Source organism: Anguilla rostrata, chromosome 1 (genome assembly GCF_018555375.3).
Source record: "Anguilla rostrata isolate EN2019 chromosome 1, ASM1855537v3, whole genome shotgun sequence".
In the NCBI taxonomy this organism is placed as follows: Eukaryota; Metazoa; Chordata; class Actinopteri; order Anguilliformes; family Anguillidae; genus Anguilla; species Anguilla rostrata.
The window spans coordinates 32,937,699-32,953,668 of record NC_057933.1 but is presented as its reverse complement, the minus strand read 5'-3'; the positions used below and the strand labels follow the sequence as shown (position 1 = coordinate 32,953,668).

The following is a 15,970-nucleotide window of genomic DNA, read 5'->3' as shown; positions in this document are numbered from 1 at the left end:
TGACACACTAATGCAGAAAACAAAAAATAAACATCTAAGACCAAATATATACTATATATTATATTTAAAAATCTAGGGTGCCTAAGACTTTTGCACAGTACTGTATAACTATGAGATTAAACAAAAATAAAGAGCTTTATAAATAACTGTGGATACAACTACTACTATGTTCCGTCTTTCGGATGAGATGTTAAACCGAGGTGCTGACTCACTGTGGTCATTAAAGACCTCATGACATTTGTCGCAAAGAGTAGGAGGTTCCCCGGGGTCCTGGCTAAATTCCCAACCTGGCTCTCTCGAACATGCCACCTAATCATCCCTTGATTTAATTGGCAAAAAAAAAAAGTTAGCTAATGTGTGGTGAGCATTCTGGTGTTAAATGGCTGCTGTGCATCACCCAAGTGGGTGCTACACATTGGTGGTGGGTGAGGTAAGTTCCCACTCATCTCTGTAAAGCACATTGAGCGTTCGGAAGTGCTATATAAAAGCAATGATTCATTCATTCAGACTAATTATATTTTTTTTGCCATGAACTGAATTATTAGTCTACAAGCTACTGAAGGTGATGACAAACAGCCTAACAATGGTTGTGTTCCTATAGTTATACAGTAACAGTCAATATATTAGTGGAATTTATACATAGAAGCGTTTGTATGTCATTACACAAACTGTAAAAACAACACATTTCCTATTAGAATAGGGTGAATTTGTCGGTTTCAGTTTCACTTGACTGTCAATTGCAGTCATCCTTCATGGAAATAAACATTCCTATCCCCAGAAAGTGCACTTTCACTTTCACCTCCCAAGCCATTATCTTTGTCATTAGTATGGCATGAAGTGGTATTTAGTCATAAGTATGGCATGAAGTGGTATTTATTCTAATAACGTTTATTTATGAAACATGTTTCTCAAGTATTAGACCTGTGTCCCATAGACATTACTTGGTGTTGAGTATCTTCCCTGGTCATCCTCTACCAGGCCTTACTTTATAAATAAAGTCTATAAAAATACCCTTGAATGAAAGCTGAGAATGTATGTTTTAACCAAATATAAATAGTTTTATTAAAAATCAAAACATTTTGGAGTATAGAGCCAAATGAAGAAAAAATAGGGAGGGACAGGAAACTGGACAACAAGAAGATGCAACATAACCAGAAGATGCTTGTTTTCAGGGGGATAAATTAAGTAAATAAATGCAACCACTTATCCTCATGGAATTCTGGTTACAAAAACAAAAAAAAACTAAAACAAAGTAAAAGATGCACCAAAACCAAAAGAAAGCTGTTCAGCTTTACTTTTATTTGTCTGTCACAGTCTCCAATCTCAGACACCTACTGAGTAAAGAACACACTTGTAAACTCTTGAACTGATCATGAAACCCAGCTGTGTGTGCCTACTTGCACAGGCGTGGTACCAGATTGCCCTGATTCCTCTCCCAGACCAAGCCCTGCTACAGGATATTTGTATATTAAATCTTTAAGATTGTTTTTTTTATCTAAATAAGTCTAAAAATGAAAGATTATGTTGCATATGATTAAACACCCCTGCCTACAGTTCACAGATTATTAATTAGCCAGAATAGTAATTTGTCTGCTAATTTAGAGTGCTAATTCTGATAAGTATACACGTATATATGAATAAAATGCATAATTGTATTGCTTAATCCTATATTTGCCATATCTTGGGTGGCATAGGGGTGCAGTGGTTTGCACTTGTGCCTTGCAAGGAGGTTCCACAGTACGAAAACATGTACTGTAGGCTCCTGGGATCACTTGCAAAATAGATGTCAATCTCAATGTGACTACCCTAGATAGATAGATAGATAGATGGATGGATGGATGGATGTGCCAGTATGTAGGTATGAGCAATGCACATTGCACAAAGCTCAGTCTTGTGATGTCACTGTGCCTGACAGAATTCACACTGGCATGTTTTAATCCCTTTGTGCAAGCCCCTTAGTGGCCAGGATGCCGACATCCTGAGATTGCTGAACATTCAATGCTCCTGCAGCCAAACTAGTATAGGAAACCACCATTGTTGTGTAGTTCGTCCCTTTAAAAAGCACCCCCTCCCTTCAGTTTCATCTGCAACTGTACCCCCCATGTATGACACACTGAACAATAGTTTACCTGGGAGTTCAAAACAGTCTTTACCACCAAAAATTTGTGTCACAGCAACAAGGTAAAGCCAACAATAGCCCAAAGATATGCCAATGCAGTGGTGGAAAATGCTGGTCAGTGAATATTGAAAAAGCTAGAGGAATGTTTTTTAAATTATTCCATGTCATTCTATTCAATATCTGTGACTAAAGGTGTCCCTTTCAAGATTTAATAGTCATTTATTGTCTTGATCCTTTTGAGAAATAAACGCACAAATAGAAAGCGGGGGTAGGCAAGTGGGGTTTTGTGTGTTTTGGCACACGCAAACACCAAATGCATCTTACAATTTAGTACTCAATTTAGTAACTCTTTTCAGTTCATTCTGGTTTGATTTACTACTCCTTTATCCTGTACAGGACAGTTCCAACTATGTATAGCTTGTTTCATGTGAAGTTTATAATGACTGAGAGCAGAGGTGTTACTAGGATGTCATCTTTGGATGGGCATTTGGATTATTTGGGTGGGCAACAACAAAAATGTCGCTTTTCCTAAATAGGGTATGTAAACAAGGGTGTAGTTTAATTTTGAGATGGGGGGGGGGGGGGGGTAAAAGGAATACAATTGCAGCATCCAATTTTTGTAGGGGGGTCCGGGGCCATCACCCCGTGAAAAAGAAAAACATAATTAAACTCTGTAACACTAAACAAATGTCTCATTTGGTACTGTCACGCCGATTTTGATCAGGGCTGCAAAAGCGATGCAATGGCATTCTAAAACAGCTGTTGTACCCGTTGTGACGTGCAATGGTATTAGTAAACGGCTACACGTGTCATCTAACTTGCGAGTAGTTGGTAGTATCTCCCTGAATATGAATTAAGTGTTTTTAACAGAAAATAACAATTATAAATGCGATCTTATCCACGGAAACGACTATACAAAAATGCTGGCTAGCTAGCTAGCTAATCACTAAACCAATGGCCACCAAGTGAGCTGGCAACTTAAAAGAAACATGCAGCTTGCAAAACGTGCAAACTCAGCTGTGAATCTATACAAGACTACTAATATAACTAGAACCAGAGAAAAGAATGAACAACAATCAAAGGTATTAACAGTTTTAATTTGATTGCTGAGAGCAGCTAGCTACAAACAGGTTTTGCAGTTCACTTAACCATGTCTGTACCGCATGTGTGAAGAAGTGTCGTGGTTTGGCGATAATGTAAAGGAGCAGCACTGACTAAGCGCACCCACACCTTCAAAATGGCCAATAGGGAAGCAGTGCATTTTTTGATGACCAATGACACAATTACAGAAAACTGAATGCTAAAAAAAAGCAATAGCTATAACAGTGATTTTTCAGAGTTTTCATTGGATGGCAGTTGATTCCTGCAGATGATAGTGGCTAACATGGCCCAAATTTTTATCTTGGTGCAATATTAGTTATTGTAATCTTATTGTACATATTGTGGGGTATTATTATATCCATGGGCTATAATTAGGGCATGAAAAATACTCAGTGTGCTGATATGTGCTAAACTCCCTTGGAGTGATTATAAATACTAACAATAGTAAAATGTATTTATTGTTTTAAATGTTATTCCCACCCCCATGCAACAAAGGTTTGCATACTGTAGTGTACAAAAAAGCATACATTTGTGTGTTATCAATATGTACCATCATAAGGGGCAGATTTATATGCTTTATAATGGACAAAAAGGAGAGGTTTGGATAGGTTTTTGGACCCCTAGATGTCATAGACCAATATACTGATGAAAAGATTGTAGTTCCCAGTTGAAGAGAATGCATAGGTGAGTTCCATGAGTCCAAACAATGGAGTTGTTGTGAAATAGCCTATATGATTAAGTTATTAAGAATTACTGCAATACATGACATTTTGGATAGATTCAGAGGGATGTCGAGTACACTGCTTACTTTTTGCTTCATAGATCTTCAGTAGTTCCTCATTTCACCCTTGGATTTTGCACACTTGAGGTAAAAGAGTTTCTGATCTAGGACATGTGTAGTTTAACCTGTTTCATATTTTCTTGAACTAAAGGAGAGCAACTTCATTTTTGTCATTTTCACCGAGATAATTGCATTTGTGCCATTTTATTTTTTTAATCAAAATTATAAATATAGTCTAATCTAAGTTAGTATTGTGCAAATGGTACTGGTGTCTTGTTATTAAGTCTTAAAGGAGTTATAAAGCCTTAAATAGAACCACCCCCTTAATGGGTGAGGTTTGGCCAGATTTGGCATGTGCAGGAAGGGGTTAACTAGTCTATTTCATGTAGCATATATGTTTAAGTATGTATAAATTGCTGTCATCCAACTTTAAATGTGAAATAAATGTACAACTTGCCATCAAAGAGAGAGTTTTTTCCTATGTTGCATTGGTTATATTTTTGTTCTTTTTCCAGCTTATGATTGGATTTGAGTGTGGGATGGTGGTCTTGTGGGACCTGAAATCAAAGAAAGCTGATTACCGCTACAGCTACGAAGAGGTAAAAAAAAATGTCTATCATTCCTGAAAACATCCATCATTTAGCCTATGTATTTCATTGAAGATTTATTGAAAAGTATTTAAAGGTCCAGGTAACAGAAATCTGTGAATTTTTTGAAGATGTGTTGTTTTAATATTTTTTTTGCATTCACAAATGACCCAGAAATATTTTTAAATGATCATTGCAAAAAAACGAAACAAATATATAATAGCTTGCTTATAAAATGTATAAAAGCTTTGGCTTTTGGTGATTGGCTTGCTTCTCCCCTTTGCTAAATGGCAGGTTTTCAGTGGGCAGGGTTAATTGGGTACAATGTATGTCACTAAAATTCTATGACCGATGAAATCCTTTCTACTTGTAATATGTTACATTACATTACATTACATTACAGGCATTTAGCAGACGCTCTTATCCAGAGCGACTTACACAACTTTTTACATAGCACTTTACATTGTATCCATTTATACAGCTGGATATATATACTGAAGCAATGCAGGTTAAGTACCTTGCTCAAGGGTACAACGGCAGTGTCCTTACTCGGGAATCGAACCTGCGACCTTTCGGTTACAAGCGCAGTTCCTTACCCACTGTGCCACACTCCGTCCCACATATGTAAACAATGCTCTTGCGAAGTTGGAAATGCCTAAGCATTAGGGCTTCTCTGGATGCCTACGGGCACTGCAATAAGTCCGGCAGTTAATATTTGTGGTGCCCATTTTCGCAAGGAGGACTTCACCGACTATCTACAAAAACAATGTGGCTTTACTAAAAAGCTAACACTGGTGCTCGGTGCAGTGCTTTCCCTCCCGTCAGCTCCCTCCTAATTGTAGTGACAATCCCAGTGGTTGTAGAACAGACGTATGATGGATTGGTAAATAGGCCTACCATTAGTTAGCGAAAATTAAATAGCTTTCAAGTTTAAATGATGTGGAATTAAAGCCTTTCTATCAAATAATAGAAATAATTCTTAGGAACTATCAAGTACAATATAGCAAGACCAGTCGTGCCATGCTGACCTTGCTCTGGAGCTGAAAACCCTGAAGAGAAGCAATCACTACTGTAGGAATTTCTTAACAAAAATGACGGTGTTGAAGATAAAGATAACAAATGACAGAGTCAGGAGCACCTTTTTATAATTTAATAATACGACCGGTCGGGAAGAGGTGCAAGTAAAGTCTTCAAAAAATATAAGTCCTATACATGATATTATATACTATTTACAGACAAGAACTGTTGTTCCAGCCTATGAGATTCATTTAATCACCATAATTTTTATGTAAAGATTCCATTTACTAGCCAATCATAAGTTAGGATCAAGGAGTCCATAACAAGACTGACTATGTGAGCCTAGAAATACTTTAATCCCCTAAAGCACTTTATTTATACCACAGCTGGAGTCTCCTCTAGCTTGAATTCCAACAGAGACCTGGCATGGGGTGAAATGGCGTACAATGAGATGTATAGGCTATTAAAAGTAAACATTCAGCATTTAGTGAAATAGATTCATCAAGTGGCAGTAAATTCACTATAACATTATATATGATTGCTTATATAACGCTTTCTGTGAGTCTACTTTTTAATTATTACCCATCACTACTATTCACACATTTAGGAAAAATATTACATGTCTGTAATGAAGCTCTTAAAACCACTTAACTTGCCTCTTAGAGCTGAGTCTGGTACCCTGATATTGTTGGAGCATTTATTACATGCATTAATAGGTAAACTGTATTACATGGGAATATCCCTGGCATGCAGCTACTTTAGTCATTGTAGAACAAGAGTAAGGGCAACCATTGCCACCAGTGGTGCTGCGGTTCTGCTGCAATCACACAGATGAATTGGTGCCTATGGAACATACCAAAAGCAACAGTGTGATTCTTGCAGTCTTAGACTACTGATGTGATACAACATTCCCTCAATTGCTAATGTTGGAGAAAGAGGACATGGATTGAATGAATGGTTTACATTATTCCCTGCATAGGTTGTGTGAGGGATAGTATGACACTTTATTGGTGGTTTGCAGAATGTGACCGTTGTTGTAGTTTCAAGTTAGCAACTTGTTAGAAACTTACTTTTTAAAAGTACATGACAACTTCAAAATTCATGTTTGAGATATTAATCAGTATAATTTAACTCGTTGAATAAAACGTGAAGCTCTCTTAAGCTTATGTTAATCACAGACCTTATTTTCAGCTGAAATCCCTATGTGCTAGGGGCCTGTCACACATTTATACCAGCTATAGACAATACCCCTGCTGTTGGTGAAGACTTGCTTTGGGGACAGCCAGTTTACAACACTTTTGGCAGTTTAATGGTTAAAATATGTATCGTTGTTTATGGTAGACGTATGGCAGATTATTTGGGGGTTCAGGGAAAGGTTAAGGGGATGCCTTTCATTTCAGTGGTTACCCACAGGACAGGTTAAGTTCTGGTTTAGGTTCTTTTTACAAATGAGTGCTCTCATCTGCCAGACAAGCCCCCCCAAGGTTGATTAAATCAAAGAATTAATAGCCGGTTTGAACCCTACATTGTCACTTGAGAGACTCGGATAGGCAAATCTGAGAAAAAAAAAAAACGATTTTTAATAGGGATGTCCCGATCCGATCTCAAAGATCGGTATCAGGGCCGATCAAGGCATTTTTTTAACTGATCGGTATCGGCTATATTGAGCACGAACCTAAGCCTGATCCTTTGTTTTACGTCAGCTGTCATGCAGGTGTCTTAAACGGAGAGCACAATTTGTGGCAGGACGCAGTAGCGTACTCTGGCATACCTGCGGCTAAAATGTCTGAAATATTTAAAATTGGAACACGAAAGTAGTCCAACATCTACTTGTAATGTCTGCAATGCGAGCATTTCGCGAGGCAGCAGAGCTGCGTTCAATACTACCAATATGATACAGCACCTAAAAAATAAACACTCAACGGAATACAGTGAGTTCACTCAGGTAACTCATGCAAAGGCTGCACCGAAGCAACAAACACTGGGGGATACTTTTAAGGAGAGAGAAATTTCCTCGAGACAGTGACAAGGCCCAAAAGATTATAGAATAATTGAACTCATCACTTTGTTTATGTGAATATTCAAGTTAAGCTGTTACACCACTTTTAAGTGGAATTGAAATTTCTGTTGTTCATTTTAATGCTGCACTAAGTGGAATTGTGATTTTTATTTGTTGTGACTGTGAATGTAAAGTTAAGCTATTACACCACTTCGAAGTGGAATTGTGATTATATTATTGATTTTGAGTGTTCTAGTTTTACTACAATGCTGCACCAAGTGGAATTGATAAGAGCTATTTATAAAGACATCTTTTAGTTTGTTTACTTGGTTATTTTGTTAAAAAACAAATGAAATACAATTCTGCACGAAGTAGAATTGTGATAACAGACAATTTTTTTCATTGCATTGCAGAGCTATTCAATTGTCAAGCATATACATTGGAGATTGATTTTAATAACTTTAATGTGCTTGAAGTTTGCACTGTGAAGCTGTATTATCTAGGAAAATACAAGTATCGGATTGGTACTCGGAATCGGCAGATACTCAATATTAAATGACTTGGATCAGGATCAGGGGCAAAAAAACTTGATCGGGACATCCCTAATTTTTAATTTATAAATTTTTAAGAGCAAACTCTGGGTTTGACAGTCCTCTCAGGGAGCAGAATCTCTCTTGAGTTGTAGAGCTCTCCTACTCTTCTGATAGGCAATCCACTCATTAGCCTGGCACCACGAGGGGAAGCAGTTCTTCTGCAGCCACTCGGACGGAACCCTGACCATGTGGAATGTGAGATCCCCCACCAGGCCTGCGCAGATTATCACCCCACATGGTGAGTTGCCCTCCACATCATCAAAGGCTATTGTTATATTTTGGTGCTATGAAATATGTAGCAGATTTTTTGTGACGATCCTACTTCCACTAAAGTTGTCACAATAACCGATAATATCGTATATCAAGATATGTGAACATATTGGCAGTATGATTGACTGTAGCTACGATATAATAAATAATAATAATAATTAAAGGTGTTCATTTACCTTATCAGTGACTGCATCTGCTTCCGGCTCAGTGAAAAGACTTAGTGGTTCTAAACTTGAAGAGCCTAAATAAGAACAAATAATGGCTTGTTAAAATTTGGGGATTACAATTGCAGTTGCAATGAAAACCTGCATGTACACTTATGCACTCCTAGAGTGCATTCAAATAGCTTATTTTACCTGTCCTTGTTTCCTTGGTCCTCACGTGACCCAGAAATCAATGTGAGTGAATGCAGCCCACTCACTTACAATTGAGGCCAATAGTTCTCATACACCTAGGCTAAAGATATTCAAACTCAGTTTTTCACAACTCTGCACATTTCATGTTACCATACATTTATTTGGCAAGTCAGTTAGGGACATGGGATGAGCAATTTCCAAACAACTGAAGTTACCACAAGCATCTGTACAAACAATTGTATGCAAATATAACAATCTCCACACAGACACTGCATCGTTCAAGAAGGAGGGACAAATTAACTCCCAGGGCTGTATGAACTTTGGTCTGAAAGGTTCAACTGAACCCCAAGACAACAACAAAGGAACAGGTGAAGAAGTTGGAGGCATCAGGTACCAAAGTATCTACATCCACCATTAAGAGAATCTTACATCGCCATGACCTGAAAGGCTGTCGTGCAAGGAAGAAGCCCCTACTCCAAGACCGGCATAAAAAAGCCAGAATGAAGTTTGCAGGTTATCACCAGGACGAAGACCTAGCCTTTTGGAGGAGTGTTCCCTGGTCAGATGAAACAAATATTGAACTGTTTGGCCATAATGATTGGCGCTATGTATGGAGGGTGAGGCTTTTAATCCGAAGAACACCATCCCAACTGTGAAGCATGGGGGTGGCAGCATCATGTTGTGGGGGAGACTGGTGCACTTCAGAAAATAGATGGCATCTTGAGGAAGAAGGATTATCTAGAAATACTGAAGCAGCACCTCAAGACATCAGCTAGGAAGTTAAAACTTGGTCGCAACTGAGTCTTCTAGCAGGACAAGGCATACCTCCAAAGTTGTAACAACATGGCTTAAAGACAACAAAGTGAAAGTGTGGAGGGATGGTGTGGTTAGGACGCCATCTGCAGGCGGAGAGGGAGTGGTTAGCTGGCACTGCAACCACAGGTGTGTGCGATGACAACTGATTGCTAATTGTTTATGTGCTGTGCCTGCCGTGAGACCAGGGCGCTGGAATGAGAGATGCACGCGGGAGCGACGTGCCATCTAATCCCCGCCCCTATCGTGTGTGTTGTGTTTTGTTTTGTTTGGGTTTTCGGGTTTTGTTATCCAGCGCACAATGAAGCTTTCGTGCGTTTAAGAACGACGGATTGTGTGGTTTGTGGGGAGTGGAGAACTTGTTACAGAAAGTATTGGAGTGGCCATCACAAAGCCCTGACCTGAACCCCATAGAAGATTTGTGGACTGATCTGAAAAAGCGTGTCCGAGCAAGGAGGCCCACAAACCTGACTGAGTTACAGCAGTTCTGTCAGGAGGAATGGGCAAAAAATCTGACAAAGTATTATGAGAAGGTTGTGGAAGGCTACCCCAAGCGGTTAATTCAAGTTAAGCAATTAAAAGGCAATGCCACCAAATACTAACAAAAGTGTATGTAAACTTTTGACCCACTGAAAATCTGATAGAGTACATATAAGCTGAAATAAATCTGTCTCTTAGCTATTATTTTGAAATGAGCTCTTATGGAAATAAAGTAGATTCCCTAATTAACTTAACACAGGAAATGTATGGTAACATGAAATGTGTGGAGTTATGAAAAATTGAGTTTGAATATCTTTAGTCTAGGTGTATGTAAACTTTTGGCCTCAACTGTATATGTATTTTATAACTCAAACTACATACTTGCTTGTTATGAGGTCTGGTATCTTTGATAAGCATGCAGTACTGAGCATTTTTGCAGTTAAATTGAGTTTCTGCTGTATTTAGAGGTTGCAATATAAATAAAATGGATGTCTATGGTGATTAAATTATTATGTAATAAGCTACACCCACATTTGTGAGTCATGATTAAACTTTTGTTTTGAACTTGTACCTGGATCAAGACTTCAATTTCATGATAATCTGTCCGTCCATTACTGAGAAACTGTTTTTTGGCATATGTAGTGTCCCCTATTGACAAATGTATATCATATTTTGCAGTCTGCTTTAATGTACGATTGGAAACATGTCTGCCAAGATCTGATGAAAATTGACTGAGACAAGGCCATTTTTGTTTGTGGCCCAATCTCAAATTCAACCTAAACATATTCTACAAGTACCTTTAAAATTGGTTAAGAAACAAAAAAGCTTTAGGGAAACACTGTTTCACATAATATGCTAATTAGCAAAAAGTTAACTATGTAAAAAGTTTTACATGACTTGGACAAAGGGTGTGGGAGCTATGGCATTTGAAGGGGGTGACAAATTTGAGTGCTACAATGTGGTTATTACATATGTGGCTACCTTCTGTAAAGATGAACTTTGCTGCCAAGTTTAAAGTCTCTGGCATGTACCATCTTGCAGGAAATTGTGTACATTTTAGGAGAATAATAATATATGTATATATACACTCACCGGCCACTTCATTAGGTGACAGGAGTGGCACCCAGTGTGATCTTCTGCTGCTGTAGCCCACCTGCTTCAAGGTTTGATGTGGTGTGCGTTCAGAGATGCTCTTCTGTATACCTCAGTTGTAATGAGTTGTGGTTATTTGAGTTTCTGTTGCCTTTCTATCAGCTCGAACCAGTCTGTCCATTCTCCTCTGACCTCTGCCATCAACAAGGCATTTTCTCCCAGAGAACTGCCACTCACTGGATATTTTCTCTTTTTCGGACCATTCTCTGTAAACCCTGGAGATGGTTGTGCGTGAAAATCCCAGTAGATCAGCAGTTTCTGAAATACTCAAACCAGCCCGTCTGGCACCAGCAACCATGCCACGTTCAAAGTCACTTAAATTACCTTTCTTCCCCATTCTGATGCTTGGTTTGAAATTCAGCAGATCGTCTTGACCATGTCTGCATGCCGAAATGCATTGAGTTGCTGCCACGTGATTGGCTGATGAAATATTTGCGTTCACGGGTGCAGTTTGCAGTTGAATAGGTGACCTAATGAAATGGCTGGTGAGTGTATATATATATAATAAACTCAACAGGCTCCAGCACTCATTGTGACCTTGATTAGAATAAGAGGGCATAGATAATGGATGGATGGATGGATAATAAATTCACAGGAAAACAAGCCTGGAGGGCTAAAAACCATTAAAAATAAGTGGGACAGCAGAAGTACAGCTGTTTTAATTTGCAAGTTGAGCATAACGTTACACTACAGAAACTAGAAGCTTTGCGCCATTGTTGTCAATTGTCAACAGCTGGTAGAACTGTTGCTCCCCCATTCTGCATTTGCAGGCACCTTTACTGGCAAATTTCCATGTTATTCCAGCAATCAGGCTCTTTCAGGTTTGGGATTAAAATTTGGCAAAAGCTTGCTGGGCTGGTTCAGGTCTGGCCATAAATATGTCTGGCTTAGGCGGGCTTGGGCCTCATTTCTAGCCTGATATAGACCTCTACTCTACAGTGTTAAAAATATTGTTAGATGAAGAATAAAACTAGCTGAGGCACAAAAATAAAAACTGGAGCAACTGTGAATGTCATACATTTAACTAAAAAGAAGAAGGCCGGGGGCCGGTTGCACCAGCTGGACGTACACCTGGGATTATGGTTATGTCCGACGTAGAATGTGCACAAGGTTCAACGTAAAAAATACATCAGGTGCAACAACTGGGTGTAGCGCTACGCTAGGGCATAAATTCTATGCTAATACGGGGTAGGCATACGTGAAAATTTCGGATTATTTTCCAAGGTAACGCTCTTTACAAAACTAAAAACAAGAACCTCTGAATATGGTGCGTCTCGTCTGTAGATTGCCCAACCAGCGTGCTTTCAGACGCGAGAGAATATTATGAGACCGAACAAATGTTCTGCATATATAAGGGGCTAGTAAGTTGATTGAACACATTTGGTTCGGCAGGGATGAGCTGTTTGAATTAATTCACAAGCTCTCACCTCAATTGGAGTACGTCTCTGACCAGTACGGTGCGCTGTCTTCGGCATTGCATTTGCCAGTAGCTCTAGCTTTTATGCCAATGGTGCTTTTCAGAATACTTTTATAGGATATGATTAATGTTAACAAATCAAGCAGTAGTAGTATTTTAGCCCAGCAACACACACTGCCTAGCAAAGTTTGCATGATAGAATGTATCAGCATGAACGCACATTGCCATCTTATTTTTAGATGGTGCAACAGGTGTAAATATTGAGCACAACACTGGACGTAGCTACGACCAACTTAAAAGTTAAGACCACCTTTTTTACATCCAGCTGGTGCAACCGGTCCATTCTAAATTTTGTAGTTTTTGAATGATCATTATTAGTTTGTCTGTTATCTCTTCTTTCATTCATGTGTGAAAACCTATCCATTAGAAGATGCACTTCACTCAGCATCAACAGAATTGGTAATAACTGACCAAAACAAATAGTACCAAGACATTTGGGATTTTTCTTTCTGTTTGTAATTTTGAAGTTAACAATCCTGAGTCAAAAATCCAGACGGCCTTCAGAAATATTTGAGCTTGTTGATAAAACTATTTTCTTTTTCAGTTGATCTGAGTTGTAATATTCTGCAGGCTTTTCTAATTTTCTGATTGTTGTAATATATTGATGGTTTATTGTTCTGTCTGTACTGTGAACTGGTTGTGTCAATGTTTATCATGTATTCATCAACCACGCAAGTTTGTTATTGGTTTTGTGAATTCTGCCTTTTTGACACAAACCAGAGGAATTTAGTCATAGGTCTTAATTATGTTGGTCACATTGTCAGAGACCCACACAGTCAGTTTTTCTTTTCCTCTAATACTTAAAATCATTTCACATTGTAACAATATCCTCTGCCACTGAGGGGTAATTCATGATGTGTAAATATATCTGCTAGAATGACTCAACTTGACTGTTCTTAAATATGTGTAACATGTAATTATCTTTCTACAGTGATGGAGAAGGTGTGGACTAGCCTGTCTGAACATTTTTGCAAATTATTTCTGTTTCAGGTAAACAACCAAAGGATGGGAAGAAGCCAGAGCCCTGCAAACCCATCCTGAAAGTAGAATACAAAACTACCAGAACCGGGTGCGGTTACCACCTTCAGTGATCTCATATTAAAATATAAAACTCCAAAATATATTTGGCTAAATATACAGCAAATATTAGAAAATGTTTCAGTGGGATAGCTTCTCATTTCTGATTAATGGTTTTCAGTTAGATTGACTACAGTGTTAAACATAAATATTGGGTTCTGTTTATTCTGCTTAAACCAATTAGAGAAATAGTTGGATCTGTTGGATCATGGGCCTGCTTGTGTTTATATACAGAGGCTAAACGTTTACATACACCTAGAGATACTCAAAGATAAAGATATTCAAACTCATTTTTTCACAACTCTGCTCATTTCATGTTACCACACATTTATTTTGGGAAGCCAATTAGGGCATCTACTTTGTTCACATTAGAGGTAATTTTAAAACAATCGATTAGAGACCGATCTATTTCACCTTTAATTCACTGTCAGAATTCCAGTGGGTCAAAAGTTTACATACACCAAATTGACTGTCTCTTTACAGAGTGGAAGATTCCAGAAATTGATATAATGACTTTTTAGAAGCTTCTGATTAGCCAATTATCATAATTAGGAGTTCATTGGGAGTTCATTGGCTCCTGTGGCTGTATTGAAGGGCCTACCTTTAGAGCCACTGCCTTTTTGGCCTTGATACCATTAGAAAATCCTCCACAAGTCCGGTTCCTCCTTATGTGAAATTTCCAAACAACTGAAGGTACCATGAGCATCTGTACAAACAATTGTATGCAAATATAAAAATCTTGGGACCACACAGACACTGCATCGTTCAGGAACAAACTTTGGTCCGAAAGGACTGAACTGAACCCCAAGACAACAACAAAGGAACTGGTGAAGAAGTTGGAGACATCAGGTACCAAAGTATCTACATACACCATTAAGAGAATCTTATATCGCCATAGCCTGAAAGGCTGTCATGCAAGGAAGAAGCCGCTACTCCAAGACCAGCATAAAAAAGCCAGAATTGAGTTTGCAGGTGATCACCAGGACAAAGACCTTGCCTTTTAGAGGAGTGTTCTCTGGTCAGCTGAAACAAAAATTGAATTGTTTGGCCATAATGATCGGCGCTATGTATGGAGAAAAAAGGGTGAGGCTTTTAATCCGAAGAACACCGTCCTAACTGTGAAGCATGGCGGTGGCAGTATCATGTTGTGGGGGTGTGTGGCTGGAAAGGGGACTGGTACATTTCAGAAAATAGATGGCATCTTAAGGAAGGAGGGTTATCTAGAAATACTGAAGCAACACCTCAAGACATCAGCTAGAAAGTTAGAACTTGGTTGCAACTGGGTCTTCCAAAGTTGTAACAAAATGGCTTAAAGACAAAAAATGAAAGTGGCCATCACAAAGCCCTGACCTGAATCCCATAGCCCAAGCGTTTTATTCAAGTTAAGCAATGTAAAGGCAATGCCACTAACAAAGTGTATGTAAAACTTTTGACCCACTGAAAATCTGATATAGTACATAAAAGCTTAAATAAATCTGTCTCTTAGGTATTATTTTGAGATGACCTCTTATGGGAATAAAGTATATACCCTAATTGACTTTAACACAGAGAAGGTATGGTAACATGAAATGTGTGGAGTTGTGAAAAAGTGAGTTTGAATATCATTAGCCTAGGTGTATGTAAACCTTTGGCCTCAATTGTAGGCCATCCTTTCATGAAAAGCAGATAATTGAATTTATTACACCTTTGCTTAACTTTTCTTCTGAACACCTTCTCTGAAGGAGATGATCTCCTGCCCTGCTGTAGAGAGACAAATGTACTACTCTTCTTTAGGCTGTATAATGCTAGAAAGTCACTGATTCTACCAACTGATCTTTTGTCCCGCATCAGCCCAAGGAGAATAAGGTTTTGCTGCAGGTCTCACAGGCCCCTGTTTTTTGTATACCACACAGGGACCCATTCATAATTCTGTCTGGAGGACTCTCCTACGACACAGTAGGGGGGAGGGCATGTCTGACAGTAATGCATGGGAAAAGCACTGCTGTTCTAGAGATGGACTACCCTATTGTTGAATTCCTGACTCTCTGTGAGACTCCGTATCCAAGCGGTGAGTGCTTTTGACCACCACTGCTTCTCCGTGTGTAGATTTTTCTGCAGTCTAAGTCGCTCTAGGTAATGGCGCCTGCTCACTGAAGGTAATTAATAGAT

The 15,970-nt window shown here is 38.7% G+C and overlaps 1 protein-coding gene across 7 annotated transcripts in view; it reads left to right on the top strand.

Moving 5' to 3' along the window:
• The window catches only part of LOC135254837 (syntaxin-binding protein 5-like), a 117,550-nt gene that overhangs the window by 50,704 nt on the left and 50,876 nt on the right, over positions 1-15,970 (top strand). For all 7 annotated transcript variants that reach the window (XM_064335391.1, XM_064335399.1, XM_064335382.1 and 4 more), the window contains 4 exons: positions 4,517-4,600; positions 8,312-8,435; positions 13,736-13,814; positions 15,715-15,869. In XM_064335391.1, the coding sequence (XP_064191461.1) occupies positions 4,517-4,600; positions 8,312-8,435; positions 13,736-13,814; positions 15,715-15,869 (442 nt within the window). The remainder of the gene's footprint in view (positions 1-4,516; positions 4,601-8,311; positions 8,436-13,735; positions 13,815-15,714; positions 15,870-15,970) is intronic.